Source organism: Halictus rubicundus, chromosome 9 (genome assembly GCF_050948215.1).
Source record: "Halictus rubicundus isolate RS-2024b chromosome 9, iyHalRubi1_principal, whole genome shotgun sequence".
Taxonomy (NCBI): domain Eukaryota; kingdom Metazoa; phylum Arthropoda; class Insecta; order Hymenoptera; family Halictidae; genus Halictus; species Halictus rubicundus.
Genome location: NC_135157.1, coordinates 17,556,101 through 17,574,907, shown reverse-complemented (window position 1 = coordinate 17,574,907; position 18,807 = coordinate 17,556,101). Strand labels below are relative to the sequence as shown.

General features: G+C 43.0%; 1 protein-coding gene across 2 annotated transcripts; it reads left to right on the top strand.

Moving 5' to 3' along the window:
- The first annotated feature begins 3,662 nt into the window (after window positions 1-3,662).
- Window positions 3,663-14,274, top strand: LOC143356898 (uncharacterized). Of its 2 annotated transcripts, XM_076792943.1 has the most exons (4): window positions 3,663-3,808; window positions 4,257-4,338; window positions 7,288-11,308; window positions 11,400-11,576. In XM_076792943.1, exons 2-4 carry the CDS (start codon window positions 4,264-4,266, stop codon window positions 11,423-11,425), a joined length of 4,122 nt encoding a protein of 1,373 aa, XP_076649058.1. In that variant the 5' UTR covers window positions 3,663-3,808; window positions 4,257-4,263; the 3' UTR covers window positions 11,426-11,576. The 2 variants fall into 2 exon arrangements, with proteins under 2 accessions (XP_076649058.1, XP_076649057.1); XM_076792942.1 differs by having other exon boundaries at window positions 3,664-3,808; window positions 7,288-14,274.
- Window positions 14,275-18,807: the final 4,533 nt, after the last annotated feature.

Sequence of the window (18,807 nt, the reverse complement as noted above, 5' to 3'; positions counted from 1 at the left end):
CCTTACATTTTAATATAACTGTACAACATAACTGTACAACTTATATTTTAATTTTCAACTGGACTTCAGTCTTACTCGACAAAATTCGTCAAAAAGAAATTCCCAATAAAATCAAACAAGAATAAAATGCATACCGAAAAATCTGTATCTGCACAGTGGTCCGTGAAAACGTGGCTAACATTGATTTATGTTTTATCCGGATGGGTTTCATTGCATCGAACAAATTGCATTTCGTCTATGTCTTCCGAGTTTTTTTGAGTGAACGAGTTTTACAAATTTTCCTGGAAACTATGTATGTACTGTGTCGAACTAGAACACGTTAGAGATTACTACTTTGTCACTGGTGATGGAGGGCGAGCAATTCGCGGGCTCGAAGCATCGTAAACTGAAGGCCGAGAGAAAAATGAACACCAAAGGGCGAACGAGCGGAATATTTTCCTCCACCCAAAAAAAAAAAAAAAAAAAAGAAAACACCAGTGTCCTCTGTCACGCTTGGTTTGATCTATTTGCGCCCGAGAATCATTCAATATTGACACCGTTCTACACGGGCAGAGCGAAATTTCTCGTTCAGCTGGCTGGGCGCAACTCGAGTTTGATTGAAATCACCTGATCGTTTCAGAAATTGACGACATCACGTCGATTGCTAAGGGTTCTGTTTAGCGATGTACAGATGCCCCGGGAGCTTTGATCACCGAATCAACCGGGCCGATTGATATGGAACTGTAAATGCATCGTTCCCATTCATGCGCCATCCTGTTTCCATGTTATTCCAATAAATCAAAAAGAGTGTGGCAGCTCCGGTATTTATAGCACATCGAATCTCGCTTAATGCGGTTGGCTAGCAATGTTCCCAAACATGTAGAAAATAAATGCTGATTGAATACGATCTTTTTGCCATTTCCAATGAGTTTAGCTCGACGTTAAATCTCGGCAGGATTTAATCTGTTCGACAAAGCAAAAAGCACTTCGGCGTGGAAGCAACATCGATATCGATTCGACAAATTTGTTTCCCCGTTTAATCGATTAGCAGTGGCATGACACATCGGTGGCCTATGGCCAATATTCCTGGAGGTTTGCGGGCGTGATTCCTTATTATCGGGGCAACACTTTCGATCCATAATACAGCGATCCCTTAGGCGTCGGATTAATGTAAGGAGCGGAATAAGATGGATGGAGGATAATAACGACACTGATAAGGTGGTTATGTCACCGTCGATATCTCGGGGATGACACGGTATCCAAATGGATTTCCGTGTTATGAGCTACCCGGAACCTGTCTTGGGCGCGACATCCGCGGATTCCGATGTCGCAGAAACGATCCTGACGCGCAAAAAAAATTAATATCCTCTCGACGGGTGTGCGCCCGATGGCCAATCGAACCGAACAGAGGCAAAGAGATTAGTTTCCGCTTTCGAATGCAGAAACGCCGTGCCGGAAGTCGATCCGGGCTTCCGCGTCGGTTTCGATCCCGCGACTCTTCGAACGCTTGCAACGGACAACTCCATTCTTCTTTCGAACGAGCTACCTTTGTTAGACTTTTGATTATGATCCTGTCGATCGACGAACGTAATTCCCCATGGTAAATCGAGTTGCACGCGAGCCCGGTTTTGTCGCGAAAAGGATTTCCTGGTGCCCGACGCAGCTGTGCTACATAAGACGCGAATATTGATCAGCGAGGAAATTGTTAGTTTTATTTAAACTGCGAGATCGTGGACGTGACACGTATCCGACGATGGTGGCGAACGTGTTAGGGGTGATACCGGTTCACATTTTGAGTGTCCGTTTGGCGATTGTTGTGCGATCGTTCTGGTGTTGTCTATAGTTCACTCGATTAGTTGTCTAGCTGATACAGCACTATGGTCGAGATAATGCGATTTTCGGCAAGTAAGGATAGCGCCGTATGCCCGAGCAGTCTCTAGAGGCTAGAAACCCGAAATTTGAATGTACAACGCGAACATCGATCGAAACCGTAAGTGGGTTATGGGGTGTCTTCGGTGAAAAACGTGTTACGTGTATGATTCAATGAGACACCATGCGGAAATCGAGATAAAAGATAATATTGAAATGTGGTGATCACAAGTGGACGGAAGTGATGATTGCGACGCCTTCGGTCGTCGGGGAACAATTTAAAACCGATTTCTCGCTGTGATATCAGAAAGTTAGGCGAAATCGTGTTAAGTGGTTTTAATTACTTAGAAAACTTGGACAGCCCCAGGGGAAGTTTCCACGTCGCTCAACGGGGGAGTGGATGCGCCTCGAGAACGTGGCCGACGTTCCATCCCCTATCTTCGTTCATCCTTGACTGACTCTCGTTTTGCGTTCTTATCCTTCGGCTAGCCAATTATTCCTTCGTTCGATCGATCCTGGATTCTAAGAATTAAAGAGGCTTCGTTAATACCACGGTCCTCGTCCATGTTATTTCGTCCTTCCCACTTTTCTCGACAGGAATTCCAATATTCGGAGATGATTGAGGGTCTCCTGGTGTGGCGCCTGGACGAATCTTTGGGAATTTCTTAACCTCTTACCGCTGGTCGCTATCCTTATTTTATTAGATAATATAAATTGATTTGTATTTGAAGCTGTCTTGTCGCCCAGTTTTTCGTTCCCGTCAGAAGGACGGAAACCTGGGCGACACCAGGTATTTCGGGCCGGAAGGCTGGGCCACGCTCGGCCGGGTGATACGCAGTCCACCCGGGACAAACGGCTACTCGCAGACTCGGTTTCCGTGGTAGTCAAGTTTGCCACGTCACAGCATAAAAATATGCATTGAAATTATACAATACAATATTGTTGAACGTCGTAGAACATTTTGGATATTTACATAACAGTTAAATAATTATCAGTAGAAAGTTGTGACGCCGCATCAGCTTTAATAATTTACGCAAGTGATAATGGGAGACTTGTACTCAGTCGGTACTGTAGCGAACTGTTGGTAATTTACCTACTTTACCAGGCTGCACACCGCCATTTTCTATGGTGTAGATCTTCATTTCTTTATTGTTCTATGTTCAGAATAATAATATACAATAAAATCTTAAAATCTATTGATATTGCTTCAGATACAGACATATGTTCTACAAAACAAGTATTGGTTTTCGTCCATTGGTTAGCATAAGATTGGCGTAGCAGCCAGTGAAATTCGACCACATGATGCCACGTTGCCGTTACGAACAGTATTGTCGCTTATTACTCGGACATCTGTACGAACATACAACAAACGCTGCTCGCATTTGTTAAATTAATACAATAAATTTATTAAATCAACTATATTCAACACAGTAGATTGGAAAAAAATATACTTATACAATTATTTTTACAATTAAAAATGGGGTACATTGGTACAATCTGAATTTTTCAATATTTTATTATACAGAGCAATAGAAACTTTAATAATTTACCACAAAAAGAAAAAATAATATAGAAAAGAAGTAATGTGGTAGCGATGGAGAGAGAAAATTGAGTTTGTATTGTTAATGTTCATTAAAATATTCCTGTTCAATTCTGTTCCCACAGTAATAATTCATAATTTTTTATTTAATGTTACGGCCGTATTTTGGTCAATAATTATTTGTATTATGCACATTAATGGTAATAGAATACACTGTTTAATTTCTGAATTCGAACGAGATGTTTAAATTTCCCGCGCGCAGGTTATGGCACTACTCCTCAAGGTCCTGGAGCGGGATGTGGCTCGGCGCGTAAACTGCCTGAACGTTGACACATATAAAGTGTTTCGAATACGCAAGCTCGCCATTTTGACTTCAGACATGCCAAAGTGATTGTGTTGCGTGTCATCCCGCGTTGTGTTGTACGTATAAGAATAACATTTTTTTAATTACATAGAGGGTAAATAATGACTTTGCGCTTACTCATTGTATTCTAACCTAAAATATTTTTCTATTCAGTTTGTTTTTACCAAATTGTTAATAATTAAATAATTCATTCTGGATTCTTACTTTGCATACTGACTCAGACGTATATATTAACATTTTTATAATTATTGAGAAATATTCAGTAATTAAATCAGTGTTTATTTGAGAGTAGCGTACACTGAGTTTGTAACAGTCACGTATTGTAACCAGTCCTTTTACGTTGACTTAAAAGTAGGAAGTACTATATTTTCTTTACTATCATTCAATAAAATATTTGAAATGGCATAGTAAAAGATGAATATAGTTAAATTATAGTATAGTATGTTAAACTCCTCTGCTTCACATACAAGCAATTTTCTTTTATATATCAATATGATTTCTCAGAGGGAAAATGGCTCGAGTTTATGTATATGAACGCCCAGTCGATTCTGTCCAGACGGATGTGTCCTTCTATGAAAAGCTGAAAGTAAGTACATTTCACATTTCATTACAATCAATATTTTTATTTGACATCCAAATTGTTCACTATAATCTACATCTATCATAATCTCTATCATTATTTATGTTATTTTATTTGAGCCTATTTCATTTGCGTCGTTTCATAGCTGTTACGTGTTCTTTTAACTTTTTTCACATAGAATATGCAGTGGAATACTTAAATCATATGAACCTTATGTGTTTAAACATGTTCTTCATACAAAACACATTAAAAATTTAGATTGAATTGCATTACGTTGTCTCAAATATGTCTGAAAATAAATAACAACTCATATTATAATGAACAACTTTCAATCATCAGTATCCGTCAGTATATTCTTTTAATATGTTGTATTGCATGAACATGTGAAATCAGTGTCAACATTAATGTCTAATCACTCGTTAAATTAGTTGTTAGCTGTGTACGTTTTACGTCATTGTTACATTCTCTTTCATTACAACATATGTTACTAGCTGAATCAATAAAATATTAGGTCATATCCTTAAGTTGCTTGATATTTCGTTGTGTATAAAACATCCTGCAAAGCATTGTATCTTTGGGACGATAAAATTGCATATTTTCTGAAGAATCGGAACGTTCGTTCCCATGAACCTAATAATAATCGTCGAACGAGGACGGATGTGGGCACGCGCGACTACATGACGTAACGTGGTGTGTTGTTCACCTAATTTGCTGTACCTACACTAGCTCTCCTACTTATCGACTGTCGACTTACCGACTGTCGTTGAATCCGCCATGTACGAACAGCAGTGAAATCTCTGGCCGCCATATTGCCAATGGTCTCGCGTCCGGGGTGTGGACTCCTCAGAAAATGGGCGACAATGATTTCCTAATCGTGCGCTGCAGTTACTATTAGCGAAATGCAATTTTTTGCATAATGAACCGCTCGAGGGCATTAAAAAGCATTTTCTTCTTGCCAACGGCATATTTATTAACACGCCCCTGGAGGGATTCCCTTTTAAATTTGCCCAATACCAACCATGTGCTCGATTTTTTCAATTTACAACATAGAACCTGTTGTTTTGTAAAATCAACAAACGAGTAGCCAGGAAATGAGTTGCTATTCTTCCAGTATGGGGTCGCACTCCTGGTCTGCCTCCGATATGGGGGTCACATTTTGCCTCCCAAGCTACTCCATACACTGTCCCTATTAGTGTAATCTATTTCTTTTCCTTAGCTACTTCCACTATGACGCTCAGGTCGTCTCGAAGGACGAAGACATCTTTTTACCGTAGTTTCAACCGTTCGACCTGAGCCTCATAGCCTCACCTTTGGATTAGAGAGTGTAGTTATCCGAAACAGTTCGGACAGTTTCAGTAAGATGCTGGTGCTGTTGGTTGTGGCAAGGCAAACCCATTCATGATCCTCCTGGTTCTCTTGAATATTTTTGCGTTTAACTGCGCCTGATTAAGGGCAGTCCTTTAGCATGATAGAGAACATTCTATAGCTTTACACATCTTCAATAGGATTTTCATAGAGTTCTACCTTCAGATTTACGTACACTTATTCCTGTGTAATTTCGATTTTGGATCTGTTTGTTTGCCTTTTTGTTTATCTTTTATTATTCCATTAAACTCTGAATGGCGCGCTAAGGAAACAGAACCATAGCCTTGTAGCCAACCCAGTCACTGTGCTTACAGTGGATGTGGCCAACACATACTTTCCAGAAATACCTTGGATTCTTTTAATCGCCGTTACAGACAATGTGTATTCCCCACTGAACGCTTCCTCCTCGACCACTAAATGTGGCTCGATTCTCCTATAACAACTTTCTGTACGAAGGGATACGTGCCGTCACATTATTCCCGCTACCGCTGTTAGTACTCTGCATGCCTCTCAAGAAGTCTCCTGGCAGAAATGCGGCTGTAAGCTGTCCGATTGGGTCGTTCCACACGAACTTTCGGTTCTAGCCGAATTATTAGCTAAAGTGTGTGATGTATGCCCTTCTTGCCTCTGTGCCGTCTCAAGGGACTTCTTGTGAGGCAGGGACAGTACCTGCTAGCCCACGGATCGGAATTGTTGACTCGCGACGGCCAATTTTTGAAGGCTACGCCCCCTCGACCCAGCCACGCGTCTCGCTCTAGCATAGACGCTATTCGTGGCGCGTTAGGGTGACATCCGTATCAATAGGTTTCCACATTACCGTCGACGCACTATTGTCAATGCGTTTTTTTTTTGTTAGTGGTATCCCCTGTAGGCCTATTCCACTACTGCCGTACAAATTTTCAACTGACGCCTAATTTTTAATTGTATTGTTCAAATTTTATTAACATCCGGTATAACTTGACCTTCGCGCACGTTTAGACATGCTTGGAAAATTGGTAGGATATACGGGAAGTTTGGACGTAGCTGTTCGCATCGCCGACGCTTACATTCTAACGGTTACAATAGCGCCTATGGCTGTCTAGTCTGAGTTGACTCGTTAATTGGGACCGCCACGGGGAGCGAGACGCGCGGCCTGGTCGAGGGGCCGTAGCCTTCGAAAATCGGCCGTCGCGAGTCAATAATTCCGAGCGCTGTGCTAGCCAACCACTCACATATTCTCCTCGTGCAGAGAGCCGCTAGAGGGGAATCTGACAGTGGAGAAGGAAGTGCAAAGACTTTTTCTGGCAACGCTGCTCTTAATAAGCTCTGAAGCAGATGAGAAAAGGATTGTCTTCTTCCCCTACTTAGAATGGCTCGCCTAAGTCTGCTATGGCTTTTGATTTGACGGAGCCAGGTCACCGCGAAATTATTGCAGATAAATTCGATGTAAATTCAGTCATGAGTAAGAGGATGAATGTAGAATGGGTCGTACTGGTAACTGTGTCTTTTAGTCTGACTGGAAGCATTTAACGCGACTAAACCGTCGCACAGTAGAGTCTGTCAGAGATGTTGCGTTAGGATGTTCAAAAAGGTTTGTATATTTGTTTTCAGCCTCTTACTGGAGTACTGGTGAAAGAAGAGCCACGTGACACAGATGACAATAGTCAGGGCAGTACTTTGCCATTGGCAAATACTAATGTAAATACTACCACACCGGCTGAAACGACCGTTGAAGGGACACAATTGGTGCATGATGTAAATAACAAAGAGAATAAGCTTGTATCATCTACGAATCGTGCCAATGAAGACAAATCGGGCACGAACGTAGTCAATATGAAAAAATGTAAACGTTTAATATTTAAGAATTTGAAAAAGCCGGAAATTGTGCCCGAGCCAGTGTCACAACTACATAAAAGGGCCTGCCGTAGTAGCCTTGAACGTAAATCTTTGGTATCAGCAAGCAAAGAAGTAGAAAGTGAGGAAGTGGAATGCGGTGTGTGTTACTTAAAGTTTCGAACGGAGAAATCATATAAGATCCATAGAGACTATTATCATGAGATAGTCGATCGTATCTGTGATAAATGCCAAATGTCATTTCGATCGATTGGCGCGTTAGATGCTCATAAATTTCTAGATAAATGCAAGACAAAACCACAAGGAAAATCGAAAGACGATAGGAGATATTCCTGCTGTTTCTGTAATCGGAAGTTTTCGAAGAAACCATATTTACAGAGTCACATGTTTCACATTCATATTGACTTGTTACCGAATATAAGTGAACCCGCCGAAGCCAATGAAACTGGTAAAAACAATGAACCTAATAAAAACAATGAAACTGATAAACACAATGAAGCTGATAAGATCAAAGAAACCGATAAAATCAGTGAACCGCCATTGACACAGAGCATTGACGGTCACGTGGGACGCCCTTCTGCACAGCAGAAAGAAAAGAGTCCAGCCGAGAGTCCTTCCAAAAGAATGAGGCAAACGACTATGACAGAGTTCCTTTCAGGATTCACGAAAAAAGAACCCGTTTCTCCGAAAAAGGTTGACCTTATAAGAGAAAGCCCGAGAAGAGGAAGAGCTACACAAAATGGAAAAATAACGGAAAAATTCAATGTTCCCGGGGAGACTCCGAAAAAAGTCACACCTAAACAAAATGGAACAATAATAGAAAAGTTCGATCTCCAGGCAGAAACTCCGAAAAAGGTTAGACAAAACGGAGCAGTATCAACATTTATTTCCACTTCTCGTAATGAGAAAACGCCAACTACTGGTAAAAGTTCTGGGTTAAGTACCAAAATTGGTAAGGAGAAAAAACCATTTGTCGAGATCTATATGGGTTCCGACGAGATGGTGGCCTTATTGGACAAACCAATTAAAGTCGAAGTAGAAGATGAATGTAGCGATTCTACGCCACAGAATGGACCCTACAACCTTAGACGCGCCACAAGAAATGGTATTGATATAATGTCGAGGAACGTGAAAGGGCGACCTATTTTTAAAATGAATAGAAGACGTAACTCTAGAGGGCAGTTCGTTACCATATATACATCGAAGGCTTGGTCGAAGGAGGAGCGACTGAGGGCCAAGTTCAATTGTAAAGACTGCACAGTTAATCTAGTTAGATGCGACATGGTGGTCAAAACAGAAATGGTCGATTATGTCCCTCCAACTACGGTAGATATAGAGGAAGATATCGAGGAGGTTTGGAGAAAAAAGATTAACTTAAAGAGAATCCACGTTCCATTAATTAGACTGAACAACCCGATAAAGGTAGAAGTTAACGATACGTTAAATAATCCAGAGAAGCCTAGTACATCTAAGGCTAACATCAAAGCTAACTTGCGTAAGATATTCCGGTGCAAAATCTGCAGGAAATACTTCTCCACGAAGCAGAATTTATACAACCATTTGGAAGTTACTCACGTGTTCTACATATCGAGCGTGTGCAGCGCTTGGTACAAATCCCGAGCCAGATTGCTCAGACACTACTTACACCAGCACGGCGTTTTGAAGCGCATGGAGTGTTGCGTATGCTTCGAGAAATTCTCGTCGCCTGTGTTGTTGAAGCGGCACGTGGGTCTGCACTGCATCAAGGTGTTGCAATCGAAGCGCGACAAGCTATTCTACAAAGAGGCGGCCAACTGTAGTGTACAATCTAGGACGAACTCATGCGAGGCGTGCGGTAAGCACTTTTGGTTGGGGGCTTGCTTGAGCGAGCACCACCAGGTGTGTCATAAAATGAAGGCGCAATTGAAGAAATCACAGAACGCGCAGCATTCCGTGAAAAAGTCGCCAACGAAACAAACGCTTCAGCCACCGTTGGCTGTTGAAACCGTTACAGTGAAGGAGCAGCACCCCAAGGAGTTATCCCCGGTCAAAGATCATCCTCGTAGAGCAGTATCATCGCCAGTGACACAACCGAAAAGATTGGTGAAAGGCGTCGCGTTCGCGAAGGGGTACAACATCGACGCTACCGGCTCGGGCAAAGAGAAGTTCTCCTGCACCACTTGCGGCGCGCAATTCCAGAGTTTCCAGAATTTATGTTTGCACGGACGAACCTACTCTAAAGCCGCTACACACGTCTGCGAGAGCTGCAATACCGCCTTCACAACACAGAAATTATTGCAGCACCACGTGACAGCCACCCACATGCTCGACACTTTAAAGAACTACAAGTATTTCTGTACGTTCTGCACACAAGGCTTCCTAAAGAAGGTTAATCTTCAAATCCATACGGGACACTTCCATGGTGGTCAAACGCCCATCATTCCCAAACCGTGGTTGGATACTACTTCCAATTGGGAGGTGAACACTGTGTGCAACGTGTGTAATCTGATATTCGAATCCAGCGAACGGTTCATCGAGCACAATATGTATTACTACAAGGGACAGATGTTTACCTGCACTTTCTGTAACCAGACCTTCCAGGGAATGTACATGCTGAACCATCACAACAAGTTCGTGCACTACACGGAGGACATGACGAAACAGTACACGTATACGTGCAACATCTGCAACGAGGGCTTTACCCAAGAGTCCCAGCACCACGCGCATAAATTACACGTTCATTCGAAAGTGCCTGAAGTCAACACGCGGTCCCTGCAAGATCATACCTACGCCATCAAGGTTGGGAACGGAGGATCGAGGAACGGGCCGACAACGAGATACAACTGTGAGGTTTGTTACATGAACTTTATGGTCGAGGAGGACCTACGGCAGCACGAGTTGGAGTACTCCAACAATGGCGACTACCTATGCAGCTACTGCGCCAGAAGATGCCCTACGGACAGCATTCTCAATAAGCACGAGAGTTTGTCGCACACCTGTCGCAACTTCACCGACTGCTACAAGTGTCGCTACTGCGAGGAGGTGCTTTCCACATGTACAGCGTTGAAATGCCACGAAGTACACTTCCACCAGAAGATCTCTAACCCTCCGATCAACAGCGATAATCAGCCAATCGTGGATCAGAGTATAATACCACTAGGAAACGTTGGGACCCCATTCGCCTGCTCGATTTGTGGCATGAAGTTCCTAACCTTAGAGAAATTGAACCATCATAACTTAGAATACTCGAACGTCGGTCTGTACAATTGCCACATCTGCAGTCGGAGGTTCCCGGAGTTATATCGCCTGGAAGTCCACAAGCTGAAGCACTCGAACTTGAATTACATACTGTCTAAGCATCACTGCCCCATATGTCGCGAGGGATTCGCAAATCCAGTCAATGTCCGGACGCACGTGTTGCACTTCCACCAGAACGAAGTCTCCGAGCCCTGGACAACGAAGGACACGCAGACCTCACAGGCAGTCAACCACAATGTCGCGATATCCAACGTGGCCTCAAACAGCCTGTCGACGATGAATTCGACCAAGTGTCGCGAATGTCTGGTGTCGTACGATTCCGAGAGTGCTTTAAAAAGGCACCTAGCACGCTTCGCAAACAAAGGACAACACGTCTGCGAGCACTGCGGCAGGAGGTTCCCGTTGTTGAAGCTGTTGAAGGAACACTCGAAGAGGCATGTCACCGGCGTTCAGCACATGAAGTATGCGTGTCCCGAATGCGACGATAGACTTGGTACTCCAGTGGCCAGATATCAGCATATCGTTCATCTTCACGGGAAGAGTAAGTGGATAGGCGACCTACCTCTTTCCATAAAGATTCGGTACAATGCTGAAATTTTAAACAATGGGGATTCCGATCTATTATTTCTTAGATCAGATACTCCACCAGATCAGCTGATTTACGCTGGTGAACCTATTGCTGCAGCCAGTCTTATGAACGCATTAAGCGATGGTCAGGAAAAATCCTCATCAATAATTGATCAGCAGGCGGATACGACTGTAGCGGTAGCTCAGCAAGAGACACCGCTTCAAAATTTAGAAGTGGAGACTCCGTACTACACTTGCCCCCTGTGCAACTTCAAGATCCAAATGCTGGAGACATTTGTGTCGCATTTGAAACTGGAGCACGGGATGATGATCCAGGGGACCATATCCAACATTCCTCAGTCTATGACAGGACGCGTCATCAGCTGCTTGACCTGCGGGGTCACCTTCACTACGGAAGACGATCTTAAGATACATTTGAAGGACACGCATGTGAGGATTTGCCCAGTCAATACGGAAGACGCCGCCGGTTCTGTGGAGAATGACAAAGACGTCGTACGAACCGTTTGGGAGAAGAAGCCGGACGCTTCCCAACAGTTAGGGGACCAGGGCGACTCGGAGGTTCATGTTATGTGCTGGAGTTACCGCGCCCCGATCATGAACTGCGACAAAACTGTCGCGAAGCCGGCACCAGCGAATTCGAGTGCTGTTGGTACCACTCTGAGGATTAAAGACTTTGCCAAATTGGTTTAAAGTTTCGTTATTCGAAGCTGCTGTTTCTCTTTGAAAGCATGTGATGATCGAAGACCTAGTCCACGTAAATAGTTGTTGACAGGTGATAATTAGGTATGAACACAAGCCCCGGTGATCTAAATAATGCAAGCCTATTTCAGATGTAACAGCGTCATCTTTCTACAGAACCGAATAATTACTCTACATTTACAGTTAAATATACGACCCATTGTTGCGTCGAACGTGGTATTAAGGCATTTATAATATTTGCACATGGTGAAGATAATAGATTGCAATTTGTATGTGGCATCCGCTACTCTAGTGTCGCGTTTTAGCCAGTAAAGTACGGATGAATTTGTCTATTCCCTTTCGATTGAATCGCGATCGGCGCTTCTATCTTGCACGATATTTTCTTGAAATAATGTGAGAAACGTTTTTATTTTTTTAACATCAATTTAAGAAAACAGAAGTTGCGGATTGTTAGCTGGAATTATACTAAGGACCATGTCGTGCAAGATAGTGTATCTGCCTACCATTTTAGCGTAACTTACGTATTGTTCTATTTGCTATTTAAAATGTATATAAACCTTCGTTATATCTTCCAGATCATTGTTTCCCAACCTCTTTTGGCACACAGTACCCTTCTCAAAGTGTGCTTTTGCTCAGCACCCATATCAAGCGAATTATCTGCATCAGGAAAATGTTCAAATGTTGTTGAGCATTCAATTTTCGAATCTCTTCAACCATTGCGTTGGAAAACTATGACCTAGAACCCTATCCGTGAGACAAGTCTCGATTGTTGTACCCGCAAAAGTATTTTATGAACTTGAATAATTTTGATGAACGGTGTCCTTAACAATATTCGAAATACCATTAGTAATTCTTTACGTATTGCTATCAACCAAGTTATTTCAGTTTAAGAATTGATAGTGTGCGATGCTAGTACGATATGAAGTCAAATTCAACTTATCAATGATTCTCTTGATGAAAGTTCCGTGACAAGTACTAGGCGGTCGAAACTATCTACAATATTGTAAGGAATGCATAGTGAATGCTGCGTGTTTGAGGAAGGTCTCTTTCATTGAACAAGCGAATATCCCTCGTTGGAACTCTTCTTCTTAGAATTATTTCGTACATGTGAGATATTACACTTATCATCATAAATAAATAAACTTTAACATTTGTTTACAGAGAAGATGAAATTGTAGTTTAAGCAATCCTGTAAGAAAATTTGATTTAACTAAATCTTGTTGAGTTATGGGATTTCCGATATTCATACATTCTCCATACGCCTCCTTGTTTTAACGTTCTATTGTACTCTACTAAAGCGTATTGTCGCTTTGCTCCATGATTTTGTAATATTAAACGTGATCCGATATTGTTCCTGAAGCAAAGCGAGGCGCGGCAGATATGACGTTTCGTGGTAAGTAAAGTCAATTTTAGAGAATGTAGTTTTGTTATATGAGTTATGTATGGGCTTCGTTGTAATATCCTGCTCGCGTTGGTCTCAGTATGCATGTTCAATGAGGTTTCTACTGTCCATCAACATAGCAACCTCGCATTCTTCACATCTGGCAACGCTGTCGGAGCTGGCACTACCTATCAAGCCTTAGTTCGCTCTTTGACCATCGAATTAGGGAAGATGGCGCTTGAATACCGATGTATGGCGCCATCTATCGCTTTCTATGTCCGGGGGCTTCTGATTGGCCGGTACGATAGAACTCTTTCAGCTTTCTGCATTTTTCTGGCTTTCTTCGTATTTTCATGTCTTTTAATACTAAGTGGAACCCCACTCTTCTGCCTAGCCAACTTAGCATCCCTGCACGGTGATGAAAAAATATAAAAAAATATTTTTCACAAATGTAGCTGCAGGAATCTTCGTTATCGACACCGTGGGAGCATGCGTACTGAAGTAATCTTTGTATATACATATGACAAACATAAGTATAACGAGAATAAAAATATTTATTCACATATCTGGCACCATGAAAATGATTTAAAAAAAAATTAAATTTTAAAAATTATAATTTTTAAGTACGCCGTTCTATTATATTGCGTTCCACATTTTCTGCGCTTTCTAACCTCCTTTATCCAGTGAAAGCTGTGAAGAAGCGGCAACACTGGCTCGTAGTAGTGTGTCAAGGTTATACAATTCCGAAATATGAACCTGAGCGGTTTTTATAGAAATTTGGTTTTGTGACGCAACTGCGTGATTCTATGGATGGTTAAATGTGCTAAATTTTTAAATCAATTGCGAATGGAATAATTGTAAAAAAATTTACAAATAAACTGACTGTACAGAAACTTTAGTTCCCAATTTCTCTGAAAATTTCTTTTGCATGTAACGCTTCTATCAACAACATCCAGTACCATAACTGTTTATCAAGCGAATAAAATTTTATTTTGCAAACAATTTCAGCGCGGAGACAATGCCGGCGATTGTTTGGAATATTTATCAGTAATTTCGCGCTCGTATTTAAGCCTTATTGTCCAGCGGAATAGCGAAGATTAGGCAATGGACGCCTGTCGGACAAATTGATCGAACCAATGATGTTTATAAAGCGCGATCTGATACTCGCCTGCGCGCCGAATTTATTTACTCGGCTAACTATCGATTAATGATATTGAACGGTAAACTGCGTCGGAATAGCAAGCGGTTCCGAGCAATTAATTTGTCGCGCTAAATGTTCAATGAATTGATATTTCAATTTCGTTGCCAACGGGGTGAGCGTCGCACTTCGTTAATCGAATGGGGCGCGGGAGGGGGGTAGGGGGCACAATGCATAACTGTCGATGGCGCGGGCGAAATTTGTCGCGATCAAATTTGTACGAAAGGAGAACGGGAGGGTGGAGGGGGTTGCGCGCGGTCCGCGTGTTATAAAGAATAATTAGAGCGGTTATAAAATACAGCTGCCGTGTGGCCAGCCGCGTCGCATTAATTAACCAACCGACGCACGACGCCCGCGTCTTCGTCATTACCATCGGGGCCGCTCGAACGCGAATGTCCGGCCCGGTCAAATTAAATGTTGGTTATTAGTTTGAATAATTTCCTTGCCAAAAATTCGGCGAACCGCTTCCGACGATTTAACCGAGAAGACAGGAGGCGTGGCGCAATGCAATCTTCTCGACGGTTGCCTTCGTTCTTGAATAAATTACTTTTTTCCCGCGCGTCCTTATTCCGCATTTAACCCGGAGGATCTTCGTTTGTTTGCAACGAGTTGCGTGCGACTGCCGCGTTAATTAAAATATATGACACGACGGCAAAATTATGTCCGTCTATGTACACGAGACTCGAAACACCGTGTGTACCCGGAACGCCATTGTGTGGGGGCACTTTGATTCGGAAAGCTTTGTGCGAGCCACGCTAATTAGAAGATTGAAGCTGCGTTTTATGTTAAAATACCGCCGAGAAAGTAACAACGCGTTACATTTGTTGGATTACGTTCTTCCGTCCCTTTTTACCCCGCCCCACTTCAGTGCGGACGGTGATGAACCCAATTCTGCTCTTTATCGCGACACAGAATTCGTGACTAAAGTTAATTTCGAAAATAAAACGTTTGATCCTGACTCTGGAACACAGTGCATTAAATTATTGTCAACTCGGTGGAAAAACAATTGCGATATTTAACGGCTGGGCATAGTAAACGAGTGGGGCTGTGGTGACCGAGGGCTGTGGGACTGGTGGGCTGAACTCCTATTGATTGATGAGTGAATGACGTCAAGTGGGCGGGTCCGAGGAGGTGTCCTATTGGGCGCGCTGTTGCGAGGCGGGGGTAGACATGAACTGGAAGAGTGCAGCAAGGTTCATAACTTCGGTAAGAGTGGACGCATCGGTATTGTTGAGTAGTCGTTTGAAAACGTAAAATACGTAATTTAAGATTCTTGCTCGAGATTTTAGTTGCAGTGGTTGCAATCATTGTGCAAAGAGCACAAAATTGTAAAACATTTTATTCAAGTTTGTGGTCTTACGTGGACTTTGAGTAAAGGTTTTATGGGTAAAAAATTGTCGTAGTGGGTTCTACGGGTACTCAATCGAATCTTTAGAGTTCCAGCTTTAAAATGAGTTCAAGATTACGATGCTCCGGTAATTTTTTGCTGAGGTACAGCAGGTTAAAGAGTTATTTTATACAGGGAGGTAGCCACTACCTAGTGGCACAAATGCAATTTCTGTAGAAAAATTTTCCCCTAGAACATTACAAAGTCGAATACTCAGCAAAATTTTTTGGAAACATTCACCGTGCGCTTTGTAGTACTATAACTTTATCGAGGAGCAATTTGGTTAAAGTCTTGAAACAGCATCTGAAAGTGAAGACTCTACATACTTACATTTTCCTGAGTTATGACAGTTTGAGTGTAACTGCATCGTTTAGGTTTGCTGTGGTGGTCCTGCAATTATTTTGCGGTGCGTACGTCAAACGGGATTTATTGTTAACGATTCGAATGTGTCTAGCTACGAAGCCATCAAAAGCATTGACCTTATAAAGGCAGCTAACTAGGCACCACGAACCCATCAGTTGCATCAACTATATAAGGGCCAAGTCGTCAAACTCCCTCCGAGCAGTTGAAACGCTGAGCTCGGTAGGGCCGAGGTACCAGATGTCGAATTTTCGGCTCGAGATGGCGGTTTTAAAGGGCGTGCACGTCAAGTTTGAAGCAATTCGGTCGAGATCCAATCTTGGAATTTATTATACAGGTTGCAGTGTTGTGCCTGGGAGCCCGGCGCACGGTGCACGGTGCACGGTGCACGGTGCTCGGTGCACCGTCGAGCGGAAATTCGCTGGAAATCTGGGTACGTGTGGGCGTGGAACGTCGGGGAAAGAGACAGTGCCGAGCGTTCAGCGTGTTTGACGGTCGTATTACGTTCCGATTGGGACGCGGTAAGTTAACGAGAATTGAATTTCAACGGAGGAGGTCTCGAGTACGGTCTGCGGCGCCCCCGTTCCATGAATTACAAATCCGAAGCGAGCCTTTGAACACGTCTCCGCCGTGTGTCCGTGCCACGAAATGATGCGATATCAATATTGCGGTCTCTATATACGTATACACACGCGTACACATCCACACACACACCCACATAGAAGAGACGTATATATATATATACATAGCTGTACAACATTCGACAAAGCATTCTAGCCCCGGTGACATTATTACGATAACATATACGTAGCCCCGATAACGTGACACGCGACACAGTATAATATTACCGGCGCCCTGTGACGTGCTTCTGTTATCCTGCCGTCCTCCATCCACGCTATTTTCATCTCGGACCAAATGAAATTGGTAGACCGTATTTCCCCGTTCGGCATGTAACTCGTGAAATCAAGAGTTTCCCGCATTCGCTCTCGCCCCGCCAATGTGTACAAGCACACGCTTACCTACCTTCGTTCCTTCTCGTAACATTCTTTGACAAGTTTGTAATATCGCGGTCGAATCGCGAGAATGTGTCGCGAGCACGTACACCGGCAGATTTTTCTTCCCGGGCTTTCCGGGCCACGGATTCGTCTAGATTCGTTCACCGGGCTGCAATATTGTTCGGAGTTTATTGCTAACTCGCTTTAACTCTTGCACTTTGCTCCATTGGCTCGGCGAGTTCAAAGTTTCTCGGTAGACTTGTTCAGAAACGTCTAGGATTATTCCGAAGTCTTTTCATTGGCAGGTCATGTTTTGGGAACGTTCATTCTACGATTAAGAAAAATCTAGGACAAAGTCCTTTCGTTGATTCGTCAAATTTTGGAGTAATTTGAAGACCTCTCTCCCCAAATCTGTAAACTTTTTGGATCGTCCAATTTGTGAAACATTGGAAAAAAAAGGTGAAGCCTTCGTATTATCCAGGATTCGTCTCCCGGAGAGTGTGAAAGTTGCGGAGGACTTCGCTTGAACATCGCGCGCATGCTTTCGACTTACAGTTAGAGAAACGATATCACCGTGTTCCCTCTGACACGCGATACACAGGCTTCGGGAACTCGCGAGAGGCTCGTTCGTTACTCGAACTCCGGCGAGGCAAACCCGTGCGAAACTTTCCACGTGTCCCGGCGAAAGTAAATTTCACGGCGAGTTGCTGTTCGCCGGGATCCGACTAATTCGAAGACGAAAGCCGATCTTGATCTTCTTTGACTTTGCCTCGGCTGTTTCCGTAGCTTTAGCTCGTCGACTCTGCGCGCCTGTGTCTGAGGAAATTAGTGTTTTCTTTGTGCTTCTCGCCTTTCTCTGTAACGAGCTGTGCATCCGAGACGGCGGAACAAGACAAATTAAGCGAGTTTCTTTTGAACTTCTAATTCTGTTTGCTTTTTAGGACTGTGCTTGGCGATCTGGAACGTTTTGGACAATGTCTGTACAATTTAGGACGAATTGTAGAATACTTTGAAGACTGCCTATAAATTAAGCAATGCTTTCTACGAAGAAACGTTGGTGTAAATTGATTCAAATCCAACTAATAAGAGCATAAAACTATAGTTAGTAGTCGGCGGAAAATCGTGAAAATTGTCCAGTTACTGCCGCGATTATTTCGATAAATTCCCTCGTGCTGGTGAAGAACGAAAAAAAAAAAAGAAATTATTACCGCGTTCTGATTGCGCCCGCGAACGTAAAAACGGGCGCAATAATGTACGCGGATCCGAGCGGAGCAGAGCGGAGCGGAGAGGAATCCGAGGCGATGCGTTAAAAATGAAACTCGCACGGCCGGCCTTAAAATACGTTTTCCATGCATGCTCTTACATTCATTTCACTTGCAAATTTTACGATTGATCTTCCGCGAGCGTGGTGCTGGCTTTCCATGCTTCTCTC